The sequence below is a fragment of the Megalops cyprinoides genome, chromosome 6, assembly GCF_013368585.1.
Source record: "Megalops cyprinoides isolate fMegCyp1 chromosome 6, fMegCyp1.pri, whole genome shotgun sequence".
Classification (NCBI taxonomy): Eukaryota; Metazoa; Chordata; class Actinopteri; order Elopiformes; family Megalopidae; genus Megalops; species Megalops cyprinoides.
In genome coordinates this window covers 1,925,928-1,942,608 of record NC_050588.1, presented here as the reverse complement: position 1 = coordinate 1,942,608, position 16,681 = coordinate 1,925,928, and the positions used below count along the sequence as shown (strand labels likewise).

Here is a 16,681-nt window from a genome sequence, read left to right as displayed (position 1 = left end):
GAGAAATAATTACCTGGCTTGATTGTTCTATGGCCACATAAAAAAGTACACATACACTCCATATAATAATCGGATGCATGTAAAAGAGACAAGAGGCTTCGTCATGTCGACCACGGGTCCCATAAGCAATTATTATGTGGACTCTTTGATAAACCATGAAAGCGAGGAGGTGCTGACGACTAGATTTTCGGCTCCGGAGCTGCTTTCTGCCGGCTCCCGTCAGGCGTCGCTTGTACCGGAGTGTACTGATTTTCCTTCCTGCAGCTTTGCTCCGAAGCCTGCTGTCTTTACCACATCGTGGGGCCCAGTTCATTCGCAGTCTTCAGTGGTTTATCACCCATATACTCACCAAGCTCACTTGGGAACAGATTCCAGGTACGTGCGCTCTTGGCTGGAGCCAATCTCTGGTGCTGTATCCTTCCCAGGCTATCCGACAAGCAGCAGACACTATGGGCTGAAACCTGACGCCATCCCGGAGCGTAGACCCGGAGACTGTCTGGCCTCCAACGGACACAGCTACTCTGACTATCTCTACAGCTCCTCCGCTGATATCCGAGATAAGACGCATCAGAACATCCCCTCTCCAGAGTCAGAGATTTTAGCTTCTGGAAAGCACAAAGACGACAAGCCTGAATTAGACCCGAGTAAGTCGAAGTCATTCTCGTTTGCAACTGGGTATTGGAGTTGTCTGGGGTGGATCTGCTGCATACACCGCTTTAGCCTGATGTTGTCTGTCTTCCATAAAACGACATTATTGTTTTTATTATTATAGTCCTCTGTCTCTGCGTCGGATTGAAATTGACCTGCTAGCAGGCTGTTCGTACTGAACAGGGCAGACGCCAATCGCGGAGTTATAAAATAGGAAGCAGGTTGTAAAAACGAGACCTCTAAAACAGGCTTTTCAGAGGCGAGGTGAGAAAGTGCTAAAACGCAAGTTCTCTTGCGTATCCCAACACACCTTTTGTGATGTCTATGCCTTTCTTTCATCACAGAAGCTTAATCCTGATCCGTTGCTCATTTAAAATAATAATAATAATAATACGGGAATATTTACTGCTGTTAAATAAACGACAAGTAAAGCAGTATTAATGTTGTTATTATTATTTGCAGGTACCGCCGTGATACTAATAATAGTACTAGTAATGATAATAATAATGGCTGCAATCCTATTATCAGAATGTAGCAATTGTATTGTTCTGTAGTAAACGGTTACCTAGTAAATATTGTGATTTATTTTTACCTAAATCACGCAAATGATTCACATTTTTGTTGAGAGCATAACCCTTTTCCTCCAGACTTGGCTGTGAAGAGTTGTTTTCATATGATTTACATATACTACATTCACCAGGATTCCAGTGGAAATCTCCTATTACATTATCAAAATAATTAAGTCTAAAATGGCAATCAGCAACAGAAATGAGTCGGCACGTTAAGGTCGCCAAAAGAGTGACATGCATGTACACGTGTGCGTATTTTGATCTGTCTGTACAGCCTGTTGCATGTGTGATTTTAAAAATTAGTGTTCTTTGTCCTCGCTTGCTGTCGTTTTTACCATTCAGAAGACACACGGAACATGAAGATACACACGGGATTAGCAAATTCGGGGATCCGAGTTTTGGAATGTCAGAAATACATCGAGGCTGGCGGAGTGTAGGCATGCAAAGGCTTGAAACCAAAGGCGTTTAAATGCGTTTATGGGCCCGTAAAGCAAATGGGCGCACTCACAATTTTACGACTCGTTCCTCCTTTAGCTCTGCATGGCCCTAAAAGGGAAGAACTGCAAAAGACAGTTCTCATAGCAAGTCTAATGGGAAAGGAAATAGTTGGACAATAATTGTCGAAGAATAATATGCCATAGAATATTGTGCTACAATGCTGCAAATGAGTGGATTTCAGAAGAGATATGAAAATGACCTGCCTTTAATATATGTCACACAGTGTCACATAGAAAGAACGCTAATGACCAGATGCTTGTTTTTTCGGTTTTCAGATAATCCCGTGGCAAACTGGATCCACGCACGCTCCACCAGGAAGAAGCGATGTCCTTATACGAAATACCAGACACTCGAACTCGAGAAAGAGTTTTTGTTCAATATGTATCTTACCAGGGACCGTCGATACGAGGTTGCCCGAGTCCTGAATTTAACGGAGCGGCAGGTTAAAATCTGGTTTCAGAATCGACGGATGAAGATGAAGAAAATGAATAAAGAAAAGACCGAGAGCAATGAACAGTAACGCGCAATGGCCGGTATAAATAAAAGGACACAATACAGAACAACATATTCAGAAACATACAAATAACAGACTGAATTACAAGAACCCGTCTCCCTCTTTGTATCGCTTACTATTTCATGCAGTGCAAGCTGTTTTCTATCTAAACAATTTATGGACACCAAACATGCTGTACAGTTTTGTTGGTTTTGGACTGAAGATATGCACCTCGTTGGACGTTTTTATAGTCATTTATGTTCATAACGGAGTGAAAATAAAATGCATTACGTAACTGGAGGGGAAAAACATTTTCTAGAAGTAAAAATGTATGGCCAGAGGAACGTACTTGAATTTTTTCTGTTATTTCGTAATTTATAACGTTGCCTTGCTTGTTTTATTTTAGTTGATGCTTCTTATGAACTCATGCAAGTGTTGCATATTTTGTACAGAAAAAGAGAAAAACAAAAAGGCAGTAACGTTTGTCTGTGTTTGTCAATGTGGAAATAGAGTTTGATGTACCTATCGTTGTATTTTTACATTCTTATCCCTAGATTCTGTAAAGTTATGTTTTATTGTAGATTGTGGCTATATTTAAATATATCTTACATCATCTACGTCTTCTCCTGTTTGCTCCTTGGTGGCGTGTTATACACGCTCAACACCGCCAACAAATTATGGAAATTATTCAGAGAAAGAAGTATATCAGACTGAGAAACAAAAACAGATATGGTATCAATTAACATCGCTGGACGCGTAAAGCCAAGCTCTCGATATTGAAAAGTGACAGAATAATGCGAAAAGGAAATGCATTTGTTACTCGCGTCCATGTGCGCGCGCGCCTGTGTGTGAGAATGAAATGGAGAAAGAAATGAAAATATAAACCCTGATCAAAATCTGAGTTTTGGTGGACTGTAAATAGTGAGCAGATTCAGACTGAAAGCAGCTGTCAGCTGAGGCAATTATTTTTTACCGATTCCATTTCTTTTTCACAGAATGTTTCAAGTGCAATGCCCGCCACGTTGGTCTGCCCCATGCCAATGGATATGAGGCCTGAAGAAAACCTAGTTTGACACCTTTGGCCCTGCTTCCATACAGATTCTCACCTGATTCGTACTGGTCTTATTGCTGTCCAACATGTGCGCTTGTTATTTTATTGACAGCACAAAGTTTGGACTAAGTATTCATTTATGCACTCTTCTGTGTGGTTGGTGGTGTCCCAAAGGTGATGCCAGAAATCGCAAACTGTTTTCGTTTGGTATTCGGCCTATGTGTTGTTTGGGATGCTGAGACTCAGTTTTTACGTAATGAAATTAATGTTCCACTGTCACTCTGTAATCTGGTCGGGTAGGAATACAGGTGATAGAATTTAGATGAAACTAGGCCTCAGTCTATCATATCAATCTAGGCACTTTAACCCACTACGGGTTCCCCGTTGCCTCCCTAACGGCTTTTCTGTAGCCGCACCTAAACACTGCTATCACTGTATTTTTGCAGGACCTAAAGCCTACTACGACTATATTTTTGTAAATTATTTTTTCTTCCCCATGTGGTAATACCACTCATAAATATGTCATACGTCCTTGCGTCTTTTCTAAGCAATTTAAGTCTTGTTTGGGTATGACCGGAATGTACTTGGAAAAAAATCTCAAAATGACGTTCCCACAACGTGTATCAACAGCATCTAACCTTACCCTGTCCAATTATATGAAATTGGTATTTAACTCTATCGAATACATACCGGGGGTAATGCACAAATTACTCAGCACAATTTACTTTTGATACAACGGTATTATATTATTATGGTTCAATTTTACATTTTATAGAATACAGAAACTTTTCAGCTCCTCACAAATTGACATTTAACTGCATTTTTTCAGTTACAGCATGCAAACTATAAACCTAAGCCGTCCAATGCATCCCTCAATATTATCTATCATTAAGAAATTGAGCTGAAACTGTTATTTTTAACTTTTCGACGCATTTTCTAATATGCCCTACTATTATGATTATAGGAATATATCGCCGTGTTTGCATAGATAATTGTTGACATCATATTTGCCTTCAAACGTTATACACAACTTAGTATTCACGTTGAACAGGCAAAGCATGAAGAAATAGAAATATGGGGGAAAAAAATTATTCACGAAGGTAGTATACTTTGCAGACCCAACCAAACGACGGAGGCTCGTTGCAGGGTATGACTGAAACTATATTGTTTTATTCCGCTGTGGAAGTCAGTTGTCTTTGCTATTTACAAGTGTTAATCTATGCGTCGGGGCTCGCCTCATGTGGCTTATGATGCACGAAAGGAAATAAATATAATTTGCACAGACTCCTCCGTAGACAAAATTATTGCATGTGTTGGCCAAAACGCTAACTATACAGTTTGAGTGCGCTGGATCCCGTAGGACATACGCGCAAGGCATTGCCAGGCCTGGAGTTTGTTTCCTGGGAGCTAGAAGAAACTGCCTTATTGTGGTAGCGCAAACAATACGCACAGGATGCTTAGGTTTTAGAGCCCTATACAGTCCAACATTTCCGCAGTGGAGCACAAAAATGCAAGTTTTACAGCCTCGTGGGAGCCAGTGGTGTTTGTCTCCAATGCAGAAGAACAAAGCAAACCCGAGGAACTGGCTAGACGTCTGGGATAAATGACTTTATTGTCTTAATATAAGGTGGCGGTGAAGGGTTTCAAAGAAAGCTTGTTGTGCTTGTTTTGTCTGCGGGCCGCGCTGCAAACATACGCAACTCCTCTCTTTTTGTTCCTCAGGCCGGCGAAGGGAAACGGGAGGGGGTTGGAGGGTGTAGATTAGCCCCGGGAAACTGGTAAAACACTAAACTTGAAAAGCTGCGATTCATCTTAAATCATTTCTTCTCTAACCCACCACTTTCTCTTAGCCACCTACAAATAACAATATGCATGAATGGGCGGGTGTGGTGGATATGGGTGTGGATGGCACGCACAGATTAATCTAATAGACGCTTTAGTAGCTGTGGTAACAGTAACAATAGCATTTTAGTGTAGTTCTTCTCATTAGTATTAGAAACAGTTGTAGTGGTAGGAGCTGTTGTGTTAGGACGCAATTATTATCGTACGCCAGGCGCATTAAAATAACCCATTCCTGACGGATGTCCAACAATCTATTCAGACACTAGATGTCGCTGTTGATTCATAATTCACTCTCTTTCTGGCGACTGGCTGTTGGATGTGTCGTTGGAAGTGGAAAGCTAACGAAAAAATGGTAGCTATTGCAGTCTCTTAAAGAGTATTTGTCATTTAGCTAGAGCTAAAAAATCAACAGTTTGGAAAAAAACTGGAATGTTTATTTTCTGCGTATGGCTTTACTTTTTGATTTGCATTTTTATCTTTACTTTTATGGTATAAGCACGTAACTTGTTTTTTTTTCCAGAACACGTGTACCTTTGAGGACAGAATAGGCTCATCCGTAATCATTTATAGGCCTCCGCTACTTTCGATTCTTTTGATCAAGTTTACCTCCTCATGAATATGCACTTGGTAAAGTAATCCAGCGCCTTTTTACCTGCAGGCCAGTCGTTGCTGTTAAAACTGTTTCTTAAAGCGGCGGTGGGCGCTATTGAATTGGGACTGCTTTTAAATTCGCAATACCGAACCATTACTGCAACTGGTCGAATGTTTACACTGTAACAGCATAAAGCGCCTCTTTGACATGTAGCTGTTTTGATTTTTCATAGGTAACGACTTAAGTAATATGTTATTACCCTTCTGAACGGGGATAAAGCGTAACGGCGCCTTATAGGCCGAGCAATCACCAGCAATTTTTGCAAACCATCAGTCCTCATAGAAGACTACATCAAACAACTCATGTTTCATTCGTGTTGTACCATCAGTCGTTTAAATGTGGCACTGGATTTAAGAATGGTAAAACCCAATCAAGCAGTCGAGATAAACCCGTAAGTCTTATCTTCCGAGAGAAAGTGTATGAATTATACACAAAATTCATGAATAGACTACTTTTAAAACGCGTGCATAATTCGAATGCGGACACAAACTAATACAAGTTGCAACATTTTATTAATGTAATAGTAATATAAAACATTGTGATATTACAGAATTAAGATAAGTACATGTTCTATGAGAACAGATTTCTTAAGAGTAAAACAACAACACTAATTATAGATACATAATTTCGGTTTCATTCATAAAGATAACGAGGGAGATAGTGCTGCCTCCGCCACTGATGATGGTGGTGATGATTATGACAAATCAAATACAAGGAATGTTTTTCAACACAATGTTACCATAGACAGTTACAGGATGTTTTTAATGTCCATATTTCCTTAGAAACGATTTACGTCTACAGAGTGTATTGCATCGAAATGTTATCCACGACTTTCAGTCGAAGGCACCAATACTTTCAAGGTGAAAGGTGTCTCTGACATTGTAAGCGAGGCGTAAATATCGTTAGTCACGCCTTTTAAACGTGATTCCAAGTAGAGAGGCTGCACGACGGTGTGCGTTTACAACTGTTATAAGAGGGGGAAATTAATTTTAATAATTCAATCGTTGAGATTTACAGCATCAAGTAGGCTTCCGGCAACGTAGTCGGCCCAGGGCAGGCAGATGGACAATATGTAATCAATTTGTGTGCGTTTATGTGCGCGCGTGTGCGTATGTGGATCCTCATGTCAAAGAAAAAGAAAGAGCGAGTGTGTGTCAGGAATATCAATAAAATGCAATGGGTCATTGAGAACTAGGTCGGGTCGTTGACCTATATAGAAAATAAAAGCTGAGATATTTAAAATATATGAATTCGCATTTGTCTTTCTAATAATATGTGGTTAATTCAAGAAACGTGCTAAGCATTTTTCAGTTTTTCGATTCATATTTTTATCTTGCAGATGCAGACATAAAATACACAAAACATGCTGTTTCTGTATTTCTCGTGTTAATGCTGTCGACAGTCCGCCATCCAGAAATGCTTAACACTGCCGTGTCCTGTTGTTCAAGGTAGACATAGAAAGAGGGAATGTGGGGATTGGGTGGGTTTGGGGGGGGGGGGGGGGGCTTTGAAGGTTGGTGTGGGGAGAGAGGAGGAGGGGGTCGATGTGGTGGGGGTGGGAAGCAAAAATACCGCTTGTGACTCTACCGGCGGAGCTAGCCAGCTCTAGCTGTAGCACATATCAACCGTACACGACTTGAGCCGGATTTCAGGCTGCAAATAGGGGAAAGGGGGAGATTTAGAGAGAGTCTCACATTAGCGAGAGGGAAAACAGAGAGGCAGAAAGAGTGCTCTCAGATTATTCACAGGGGCACGAGGCTATTTGCCCCTTCCCTCAGGTTCTGGTTGTTGTGTGTATTATTTGAGGTTTGGAATACAGCTGAAACATTAACGTTTTGACGAGAACAAGTTATTCTGACAACTGCATTTTCTTTTAAATGCGAAGGAACCATGAGCTCCTATTTTGTTAATCCCCTTTTTTCCAAGTACAAAGGCGGCGAAACATTGGAACCAACTTACTACGACTGCAGGTTTCCTCAGAGCGTCACCCGGAGCCACGCGCTGATGTACGGACCCGGAGCGGCTGCGCCGGGGTTTCAGCACCCTTCCCACCACGTCCAAGATTTTTTTCATCACGGGACGTCGGGAATATCTAACCCGGGATACCAACAAAACCCCTGTGCTTTGGCTTGCCATGGAGATGCCACTAAATTTTATGGATACGAAGCCCTTCCGAGGCAATCGCTTTATGGTACCCAGCAAGAGGCAAGCGTAGCGCAGTACCCAGACTGTAAATCCTCCAATGGCACTAACCTCGGCGAAGGACAAGGCCATCTAAATCAAAACCCGTCTCCCAGTCTCATGTTTCCTTGGATGAGACCCCACGGTTAGAATTCTTTTGTATTCTTCTACTCTTCTGTGTAACGAATTCTGTGTGTGTGTGTGTGTGTGTGTGTGTGTGAGAGAGAGAGAGAGAGAGAGAGAGAGAGTGAGTTAGTGAGTGAGTGAGTGCGCGTGTGCGTAAAGTGAAGCGGAAAATGGTGTCTTAGTTGTTCCTTTTAACAAGAAAGCAATAGAGTGAGAACCAACATTACATTCAAGTCCAAGTTACATTCTTGTGTTTTTTTTTCTTAAAAAAACGACAGCATAAGCAATTAATTCATTCACTTCAAACCACCCACCATCAATTAATATGATCGACTATTAATTGCCTAATGGCAAAATAATGTCAGTTGATCTGAGGCGGGGACACGTCATTTTGGTGATAGTTCTGTGCAGTGTAATGGTTGTTGAAGGATCCTCATAGTGTGGAAAGAAAACCAAATTAATATCAAGTCTGATGAATGCACAGGTTGTCTGGAGGTAAACAGCTTGGCTAGTCCCCCAACCCACCACCCCACCACCCCATACACGAATACAAATATGTGCAAATCCATTGAAGACGCCCAGAGTAAAATATCACATGGTTCGCATTTTATTAATGTCACACACAAAGTTACATTCCAACTTTCATTTTTATGCTGTGTATTGTGTGTGTGTGTATGTGTATGCGTATGTGTGTGTGGTGGTGGTGGTGGTGGTGGTGGTGGTGGGGGGGGGGGGGGGGGGCTGTATAAACACAGTTTGTATACAGCGTTTTGTCAATGCTGTATATTACAGGTGCATCATATTTTTGCCTGTTATGGTGGCCATGGACTCTGGTATGGTAATCTTGCAGATTTCACAACTGAAATGACACATTAAATGTGCTCCAGTCACATGCGATGTAACATTTTTGAAGAGGTGGTTATTACCAAAAGATTCAGAGAACATGAATTACTCATGGAAACCGCAAGTCGCATGCTAAGTGCAGCATCTTCTAAATATGCTATTGTTAGGGGAACATAGTAGCGTGAAAATGTCACATTTTTAATTCGATCTTTTCACATGCTAATCCAATGTGAAAGAATAACAACAATACATAACACCAACGGTGCCATAACTACTACTACTGTTACTACTAATAAATTCGAATGTAACAGCATGTTCGTATAAATTATTTTGATAAACCGCTGCCCGTGTGTCAAGTGGCATCGGTATACCCTATTTTAGATTTCAAGATAGAAACATCGTACAACAGCAATATAATAATAACAACATTAATAATAATGATGATAATAATAATAATAATAATAATAATAATAATAGCGGTCCTACCTCTTATTCAACTGCTACCACAACAAAATCCACTGTTACAGTTCATTCAGTGTTGCTCAGTTGTGAAGGCCGGAGACAGACATGTAGACGGAAGGATACAGACAGACATGGCGACCAAGTATACAGATAGTTATTTATTTGATCTAAATTCGGATACTATAGGATACTATAGCTTTTTGCAAATATGGATACTTTCAGGGATATCGTTTTAACCGTGCATGGAAATTGAGCAAAATTTCGATGTTAAAGGCTTTGTTGCTGCTCTATTCCATGAATATGTGATTTCTTTTGCACTCTAAAATTATGTATACTCACTTCATTTTGCAGCACCAGGAAGGCGCAGCGGACGGCAGACATACAGTCGTTATCAAACGCTAGAACTGGAGAAGGAGTTTCTATTCAACCCTTACCTTACGCGCAAACGACGAATCGAAGTGTCTCACGCGCTCGGCCTGACAGAGAGGCAGGTCAAGATCTGGTTTCAGAACAGACGAATGAAGTGGAAAAAAGAGAACAACAAAGACAAATTCCCGGGTCAGAGAGGAGAAGCCGAAGCCGAGGCCGAGGAGGAATGCAACGAGGACGGCGAGAGAGAAGAAGGGGACAAGAAGGAAACGGAACAGAAAGATGAGACTAAAGAGTGATTATGTGGCTGGTTTGTTTTACAGTTATATGGCGTAAGAGGTAGAGAAAGGGTGAAGAGAGCGCAAGAGAGCGTAAACTTCATAGTATACTCAGTTTTGAGTCAACAAGTGAGGAAAATCTCATAGACATAACTACCAAATCACCTTCCCCCTCGTGACACACTTCAGTGATTCTACTATAATACGATGATTATTTTACCATTAGGAGTTAAAGCATCATTTATTGTTTTAGGAACAATCTAGTGGAAACTATGTTTCCAGTAACATTTTTATAAGATTGCGCTCAGGCCCTGCTTTTAAAATGAACTTGGTTTCAATCGGCTTCGGTATGTTTTCAAAATACTTTTTTTATACACGATAATGTGACAAAACAGACAGATGGGATAGTACGATATAGTTACTCAGATTTTCTTGATTGAATTATAATTACAGATCACTTTGCTAAGAACCTAAGTCTCTAGGAAAGATCTGACCTGCCAAATTTTATATTGTAACACTAAGCTGTATGTATCTTATCACAAATTAAATTAATATATCGATGCACAAGATATATCTACATTGTGTTCAATGTCTAGCAACTTAAACTTCTTCATGCCCTTGTGGTGTCAAGTGGCATGCTAGAGTAAACCTATTTATTTTCTTAAGGTACGGATAAATGTTTAGTTAATTTTGGTATCTTTATTTGTATATTATCAAATTATTATTCAGGGTGTGGGAGGGCTGGGGGCGTAATTTTTATAACTCTCGTTATCAGAGGATTCCCAGGGAATTGCTATTGCTTGAAAGTGATAAAAATGCTACCTAAACCTGGGACTATTGCAATATAGTTGAAACACATATTTTGTTGCTTTATATAGTTGTGTCAATCTTAATTTATATTCCTTCCCCGATCAAATAGTTATTTTTAGAGATATTCGTAAATTATATTTCGTAGACATCGTGAGCTCAAACTAGCTATACCATATTGTACTGAAGAGTTTACTCAATCCAACAGCTAAGTAAAATGGCATAGCAATACAATAAATGTAAATGTACAAAAGAAAAAAATACTTTAGAAAGTGCCACTTTGGGCCACTACCCACACAACATACAAGAATGCTGTTATTACGTCACTCCCATGAGTAAACTTTTTGCCGTTGGATTGAATAGGCTCGAAGGACACTCTATGCTACCTAATTAAAAGAAACGACGTTGCCTATTGGAAGGGCCTATTCAATTTGCCACAAGAACGAGGTCTGTCAAGCATTCCAATTTTACAACAGCCGACAAAATAGCCTTCATGGAAAATGTCCACAACATTTTCATTGGATTGTAAGCGAGAGGAATGTGTAGCATGGTTGTAAGTAAAACTGCCTTGTAGCCTTATATTTTTAACGCTACCATCTGAAAGGCTATGTGGGAAATTGAATAGTCCCCCCTCATGTGGCTACGGCTTATTGATTATTGTGCTGCTTTTGATTTCATACAAATGACATTTTTCCCCAACAACTTTAACTGCCTATAGGAAACGCACATTGTTCTGTCTTTTATCACCATAGCTACAATTAGACCTATTTCAAAATGATTGGTTAATTCCTATTTTACTGTGCTGATGTTATAGAGTAGATTTTAAATGCACTGAATATAATCTTTGTGTATGTCTTCGTATCTTGCTGTTAACAATATGCTCGTTTTCTTATGTTTTTAAGTGAAAAGGCCAAGATAATGGTTTTGAGTGTACACACTATTGATGTTGAGACGTAAAATAAAATAAAATGCTAACTGGCTCTTTATTTGTCATTCTATTTATTCGTAAACACAGTAACGCCAGTATCGTACAGTTTAATGTTTTTCACCATTAATTAATGCAGAATGATCGTGTTCAATTTGCTTGTTGTTATGCACTTTGTTCGCTCTATCATAGATGCGAGAGGTTCACTCAAACATTCGACTTGCATCTTCTTCCACAGCATCCTGTCAGTGTTACAGTTAACTGATTCATAACGGAGAACTCAAGGTCGAGGGTTAGCCTGCGCAAACGCCGAAGATTTGTTTCGAAGTTGAACTGGGGAAGTATATCTCGAGATTGGTTTTACTCATAATCCACTGATGCATATTTGCACATATTTGCACATTGCACAAAAGGTGGGGCTTGTGGGGTGCGACGGAGAGTCTTTTGGCCACTCTTACCGCAACAGCTGTTCAAGCATTGACGGGCACCCCGATGGTCGAGACAGTCCGGAAAAGGGAGACGAAATCGGCCCGTTGGATACGTTGCTGAAAGAAACAAAACATTCTGAAAATTAAAAATTATAGTTGAATATGATTAGGATAAAAGCAAGTAAACGGATGGACCAAAACAGAACAGCGTTTACAGCAAACTGTATGGAAACGTTTGTAGAAAAAGTTGTGAACTCTCATCTCTTGTCTCTGTTCTTCGATTTCCTCCGATATAAGGGACAAGCTGCGAACATAGTTTGCATGATGGCGGTGACAACTTCTGCCAACGTCTGTAATTAGGAAGCGAAGAAAACAATCTGGGAGAAACTGGACTAAAAACAATTCGGCAATACAATGTGAAAACTAGGCAAACTTCCCCGTTAATTTCACGTTGTCATCCAAGGTCCTAACGAATGCATGACACTTTGACTGACTCGACCCCTACATTCGAGGAACGGAAAACGAGAATTGATAATTGGGCGTATCCGTTTGTAGCCTATTTTGTGGCACTCTCAGAAATTAAATGAGCGCGAGAACCTAGGGTACCTGTTTTAAATCGCTTGCTGGCATTACCCAGAATTTCATTTTAATGATGTATTGTGACGTAAAGAACGACACTTATAACCATCAACCTTAACTTTAAACTCAAATAACAACAAAAAAGACAATACGAGTGTCGGCCTGTGGTCGGGCTTTGTTTTGCAGTAACAGGCAATTGACAGCGCAGTTTAAATGTTTAAATTTATAATTCGCCAATGTCGATACAATTATTGACATGATTATTATGATAGATTAGGAATGCTAAAATGATTCATAAACTAACCAATTCACATTTTTATTGAATTGACTTCCACAGCTATCAGTATTAGTAGTAATACTAACGGGAGTAGTAGAAGTAAATAACTAAAGAAACAATTATTCTAATTAAGGCAGTGTGTTTACTTTTCTGGTTGCGGAGCTACTGGATTAACAGGTAACTCTAAAAAGAGCACTTGCATGAAATATTATTCCGTAATTTCAAAACGAAAGCATGTATAATACGTTTTTGGTATAATAGAAAAGAACCTGTATACGTTTCCGTACCTTAATATTTGCAGTCGAAGTAGAGAAGTAAGATAGGTAGACCTGCGTAGGTTAACTGGATACGTACAAAACAGAGACCCAAAAGAAAAGACCATTCGTTCGAATTGGCGAATTCGAATGCTTTTTGACTGGACACCAGAATTATCTGGAAATTCATTTCTATCACATGCAATGACTATATGTATGTAAAGGTGTATCCCTTATCGGTTAAAATACTTATTACATTTACATTTAGCCTTCACAAATACTGTAGGACACTATTGCGTAAATTGTCAGTCGTGTGTGATGCATGGAATTGTAACGATGACAAGTGAATAAGACTGCTTTAATGACACGGACATTTTGAGGATTATCAGGTTTAGAGACGTAAGGTTTTATAAATCTCGAGTTCATTGATAGGAAATTCATATGTAGGGTTGAAACAGCTTCAGATTAGAAACGCGTCAGTTTACAAGTGATAATTTTCACAGAATTTTCCTTGTGGCTTGAGTATTAAAGCAGAGTGTACCGTTTCCTTGTACATTTAGCTGCGAAGACGCGGACATTCAAATTAGAAAGAAGTTCTCACTCACCTTGTAGCCTGTTTTCTGAAATTATATCATTATTCTGGCTCTTAAACTCTCATCACTGCGTCTGAAGATAAAAGACATTGTTCATGCACAAAAACAGTTTTTGTGCATTTTATACACACATCTTCTATTTACGGATGTGTTCCTTACTTCACAACGGTGCATGCCTCTTCCTCCTTTAGTGAAGGAAATACTGTTGTGTGATTCCAAGTGCCTGTGTTGCGGAAGTAACAAGTTTTGTCCAAGCTTTGTCCATCCTTCTGGCCATTGTGTGTTATATTGCTGCGAGGAGACTGTAGCCTCCCCTGGCCTTAACTACCTGCTGTAAACTTTATTGGCACTGTATAAACTCGCTAGTGTCTTCGCATCCGGTCCGACCCATATTTCTCTTTTCTACAATAAAAGAGCATTTCGGGACCCCGTGAGAACACTTCACCCGTTTCCTTGTTAGCAGTTTCTCAGCGCATTATATCTGTAATTTAAATGGGAAATTAGTTCCATTTGAAACTTACTATATTTGTTAGTAATTTGGATTCATGGTCGATGCCTCTTCCATGATCCTAAAGACCGCAACATAACTGGGTACCAACAAAGTATAACGGAAAAACAATGAAGTATCTTTTCTCTTACGTCTTATGTAGGTGTCGAGACTCATGTAGCCTGTTCATTTTACCGTGACTACATTGTGTCCCGTAAAATCAAATATAAATGAGTATATGTGTAAATAGACTGTCATAAAACAAAAAAAAATGAATAAATAAATAAATAATGGTGATGTTTATAAATATATGTACACATATATGCATATTAATTAATTTTATGAGAACAACCAGGAAGTATCTGCCAAAGTTTGTGCTGTTTATTATAGGATTTATTTTATTTCATTTTATTGTATTTTATTATTTGGCATGGGATGGAGCCTTGTAATCTCAATTCAAAGATGTGATACAGACTGTTTCACATTTTAAGGTAGAATACCTCTCCTGTGAGATGTATGAGAAAATGTTTTTCGGAGGGACTTTTAGCAATGAAGAACGTTTGTCTCATCCAAGTGGCAGTGTTCAAGTCCTCATTTTAAGATCTAATTATCGGAAAGGTAAACATGCGTTTATTTTTGAATAAACACATTGGCCTAAAACAAGTTCGGAATTTGCTGGCAAACAAAAACACAGGCTGTGTTTCATAATTTAAATATTTGCGCCTTTGCTCGAGAAAAATTAACAATCATATGTCTAAGAACATACTGTGGCAGTGGTCTGATCAGGCTAAATTCGAATTAGTCTAAACATCATAAAAAGATACAAAAATGGAAATCAAGGGAGAGAGTTTGCATGTATTGGGCAGTGTGTGCGTGTGTGCATATATGCATATGTGGAGTGTGTGCGTGTGTGTGTGTGTGTGTGTGTGTGTGTGTGTGTGTGTGTGTGTGTGTGTGTTTGTGTGCGCGCCCGCGCGTGTGAGTGTGTTTGGACTTAATTACCATTTATGATGAAATAAAGTCAGTGAACCTTTACTGTTGCTGACCCTATTTCTTGCTGAAAGTCTAGGCCAGCCAAGACTTTGAAGGAAATGTGTTATTATTATTATTATTATTATTGTTATTGTTGTTGTTATTATAATTATTAGTCGCCGTCGTCTTGGTCGCACTAGCAGCGGCAGTACCATCATCATAATCATAATAGGCCCCTCTTCTGCACTGTGGTACACAGTATGTGATAACCACATAGCCATCAGTATCATCAGTTTCATATTTGTCTTGCATTACATATCACGAATACTGGGTTTGGTTCATTGCTGTAGGGATGTGTGGAATAGAACAGGTCTCTCAATACTGCAAGGAGGGGGCGCAACGCATTCCTGGTTGTTTGGAGGGAAATTTACAGCTAAGTAATAAAAGTTTACGATTGAATCGGTCCGTGGATTGGCTGCTGCAAGTCACATGACTCGCCCTCCATGAACATGAACTTTATACTGTTGTCTTTTCCCGGATCGCATGCTCTCTCCACCGGTGCACACTTCGAGTCAGCACAGAAAGGGAGCTCATCAGCTTTTTCTGCGGTTTTGCGTTTTGCTCAAATCATTGGGATTTTAAGGACATATGGTTGATTTTTCCAGCCCCCTCCCTGACACCCTGCCGCGCTCCAGTAATTTTATGACAGTCGCCTCCTGTCTGTCCTCCCTCCCTCTCCCTGTTTCTCGCACTCAGTTTTTTTTCTCTCTCTCTCTCTCCTCCTCCTCCTCTCTTTCCCTCTGTGCCCCTAGAGGCGAAACAGTGGAGCATTTGGTTCCCGATACTGGATTGCAGTAAAGAGAGAGGGGGACTGGGCTGCGCGTGCGTTCATTTGCTTTGCAACGTTGCCTCTGTTCCTCGGTTTCCACCGAAACAAGGGACTTTTTCCATGCTTTGCATTTTGCTCTCCTCGCTTTCGCCCCCGCCCGCCTTGCCGCTGGACCAGCAAATGTGCGTCACGCCAACACTACAGAGGACGCGGGTAAGTGGGGGTTTCTGCGTTCCTTATTGGCTTAAATGTTCATCTAATGGACCATGGGTGGTAGGCTAATGATGCAATGGGTTTCCTTTTGCTTTCCCGCATGCTGGATGAGTATGAAAACTGTCGTTTAAGTGCCAACGCTGGAACGGTGATTGAGGATAAATGCTGTATGGGTCTGGGACACGATTTGAGTGTATCGTCTCCTGTATTCGTTTTTGCAATTTGGTCGAATTCGTATATATTATAGGTTTAATATACTCAAGTGTGATGTTGACGCACTGTGCTTGGTCTCTCAAACATAACTT

The 16,681-nt window shown here is 40.1% G+C and overlaps 2 protein-coding genes across 2 annotated transcripts; both read left to right on the top strand.

The window, feature by feature from the left end:
* The first annotated feature begins 73 nt into the window (after window positions 1-73).
* On the top strand, window positions 74-2,319 carry LOC118779406 (homeobox protein Hox-C9a-like). The gene is made up of 2 exons (XM_036531506.1): window positions 74-644; window positions 1,991-2,319. The coding sequence occupies exons 1-2, from the start codon at window positions 74-76 to the stop codon at window positions 2,233-2,235; spliced, it is 816 nt and encodes a 271-aa protein (XP_036387399.1). The 3' UTR covers window positions 2,236-2,319.
* Window positions 2,320-7,504: 5,185 nt separating this feature from the next.
* LOC118779291 (homeobox protein Hox-C8a-like) lies at window positions 7,505-10,054 on the top strand. Its single transcript, XM_036531330.1, has 2 exons — window positions 7,505-8,079; window positions 9,717-10,054. The coding sequence occupies exons 1-2, from the start codon at window positions 7,644-7,646 to the stop codon at window positions 10,031-10,033; spliced, it is 753 nt and encodes a 250-aa protein (XP_036387223.1). The 5' UTR covers window positions 7,505-7,643; the 3' UTR covers window positions 10,034-10,054.
* Window positions 10,055-16,681: the final 6,627 nt, after the last annotated feature.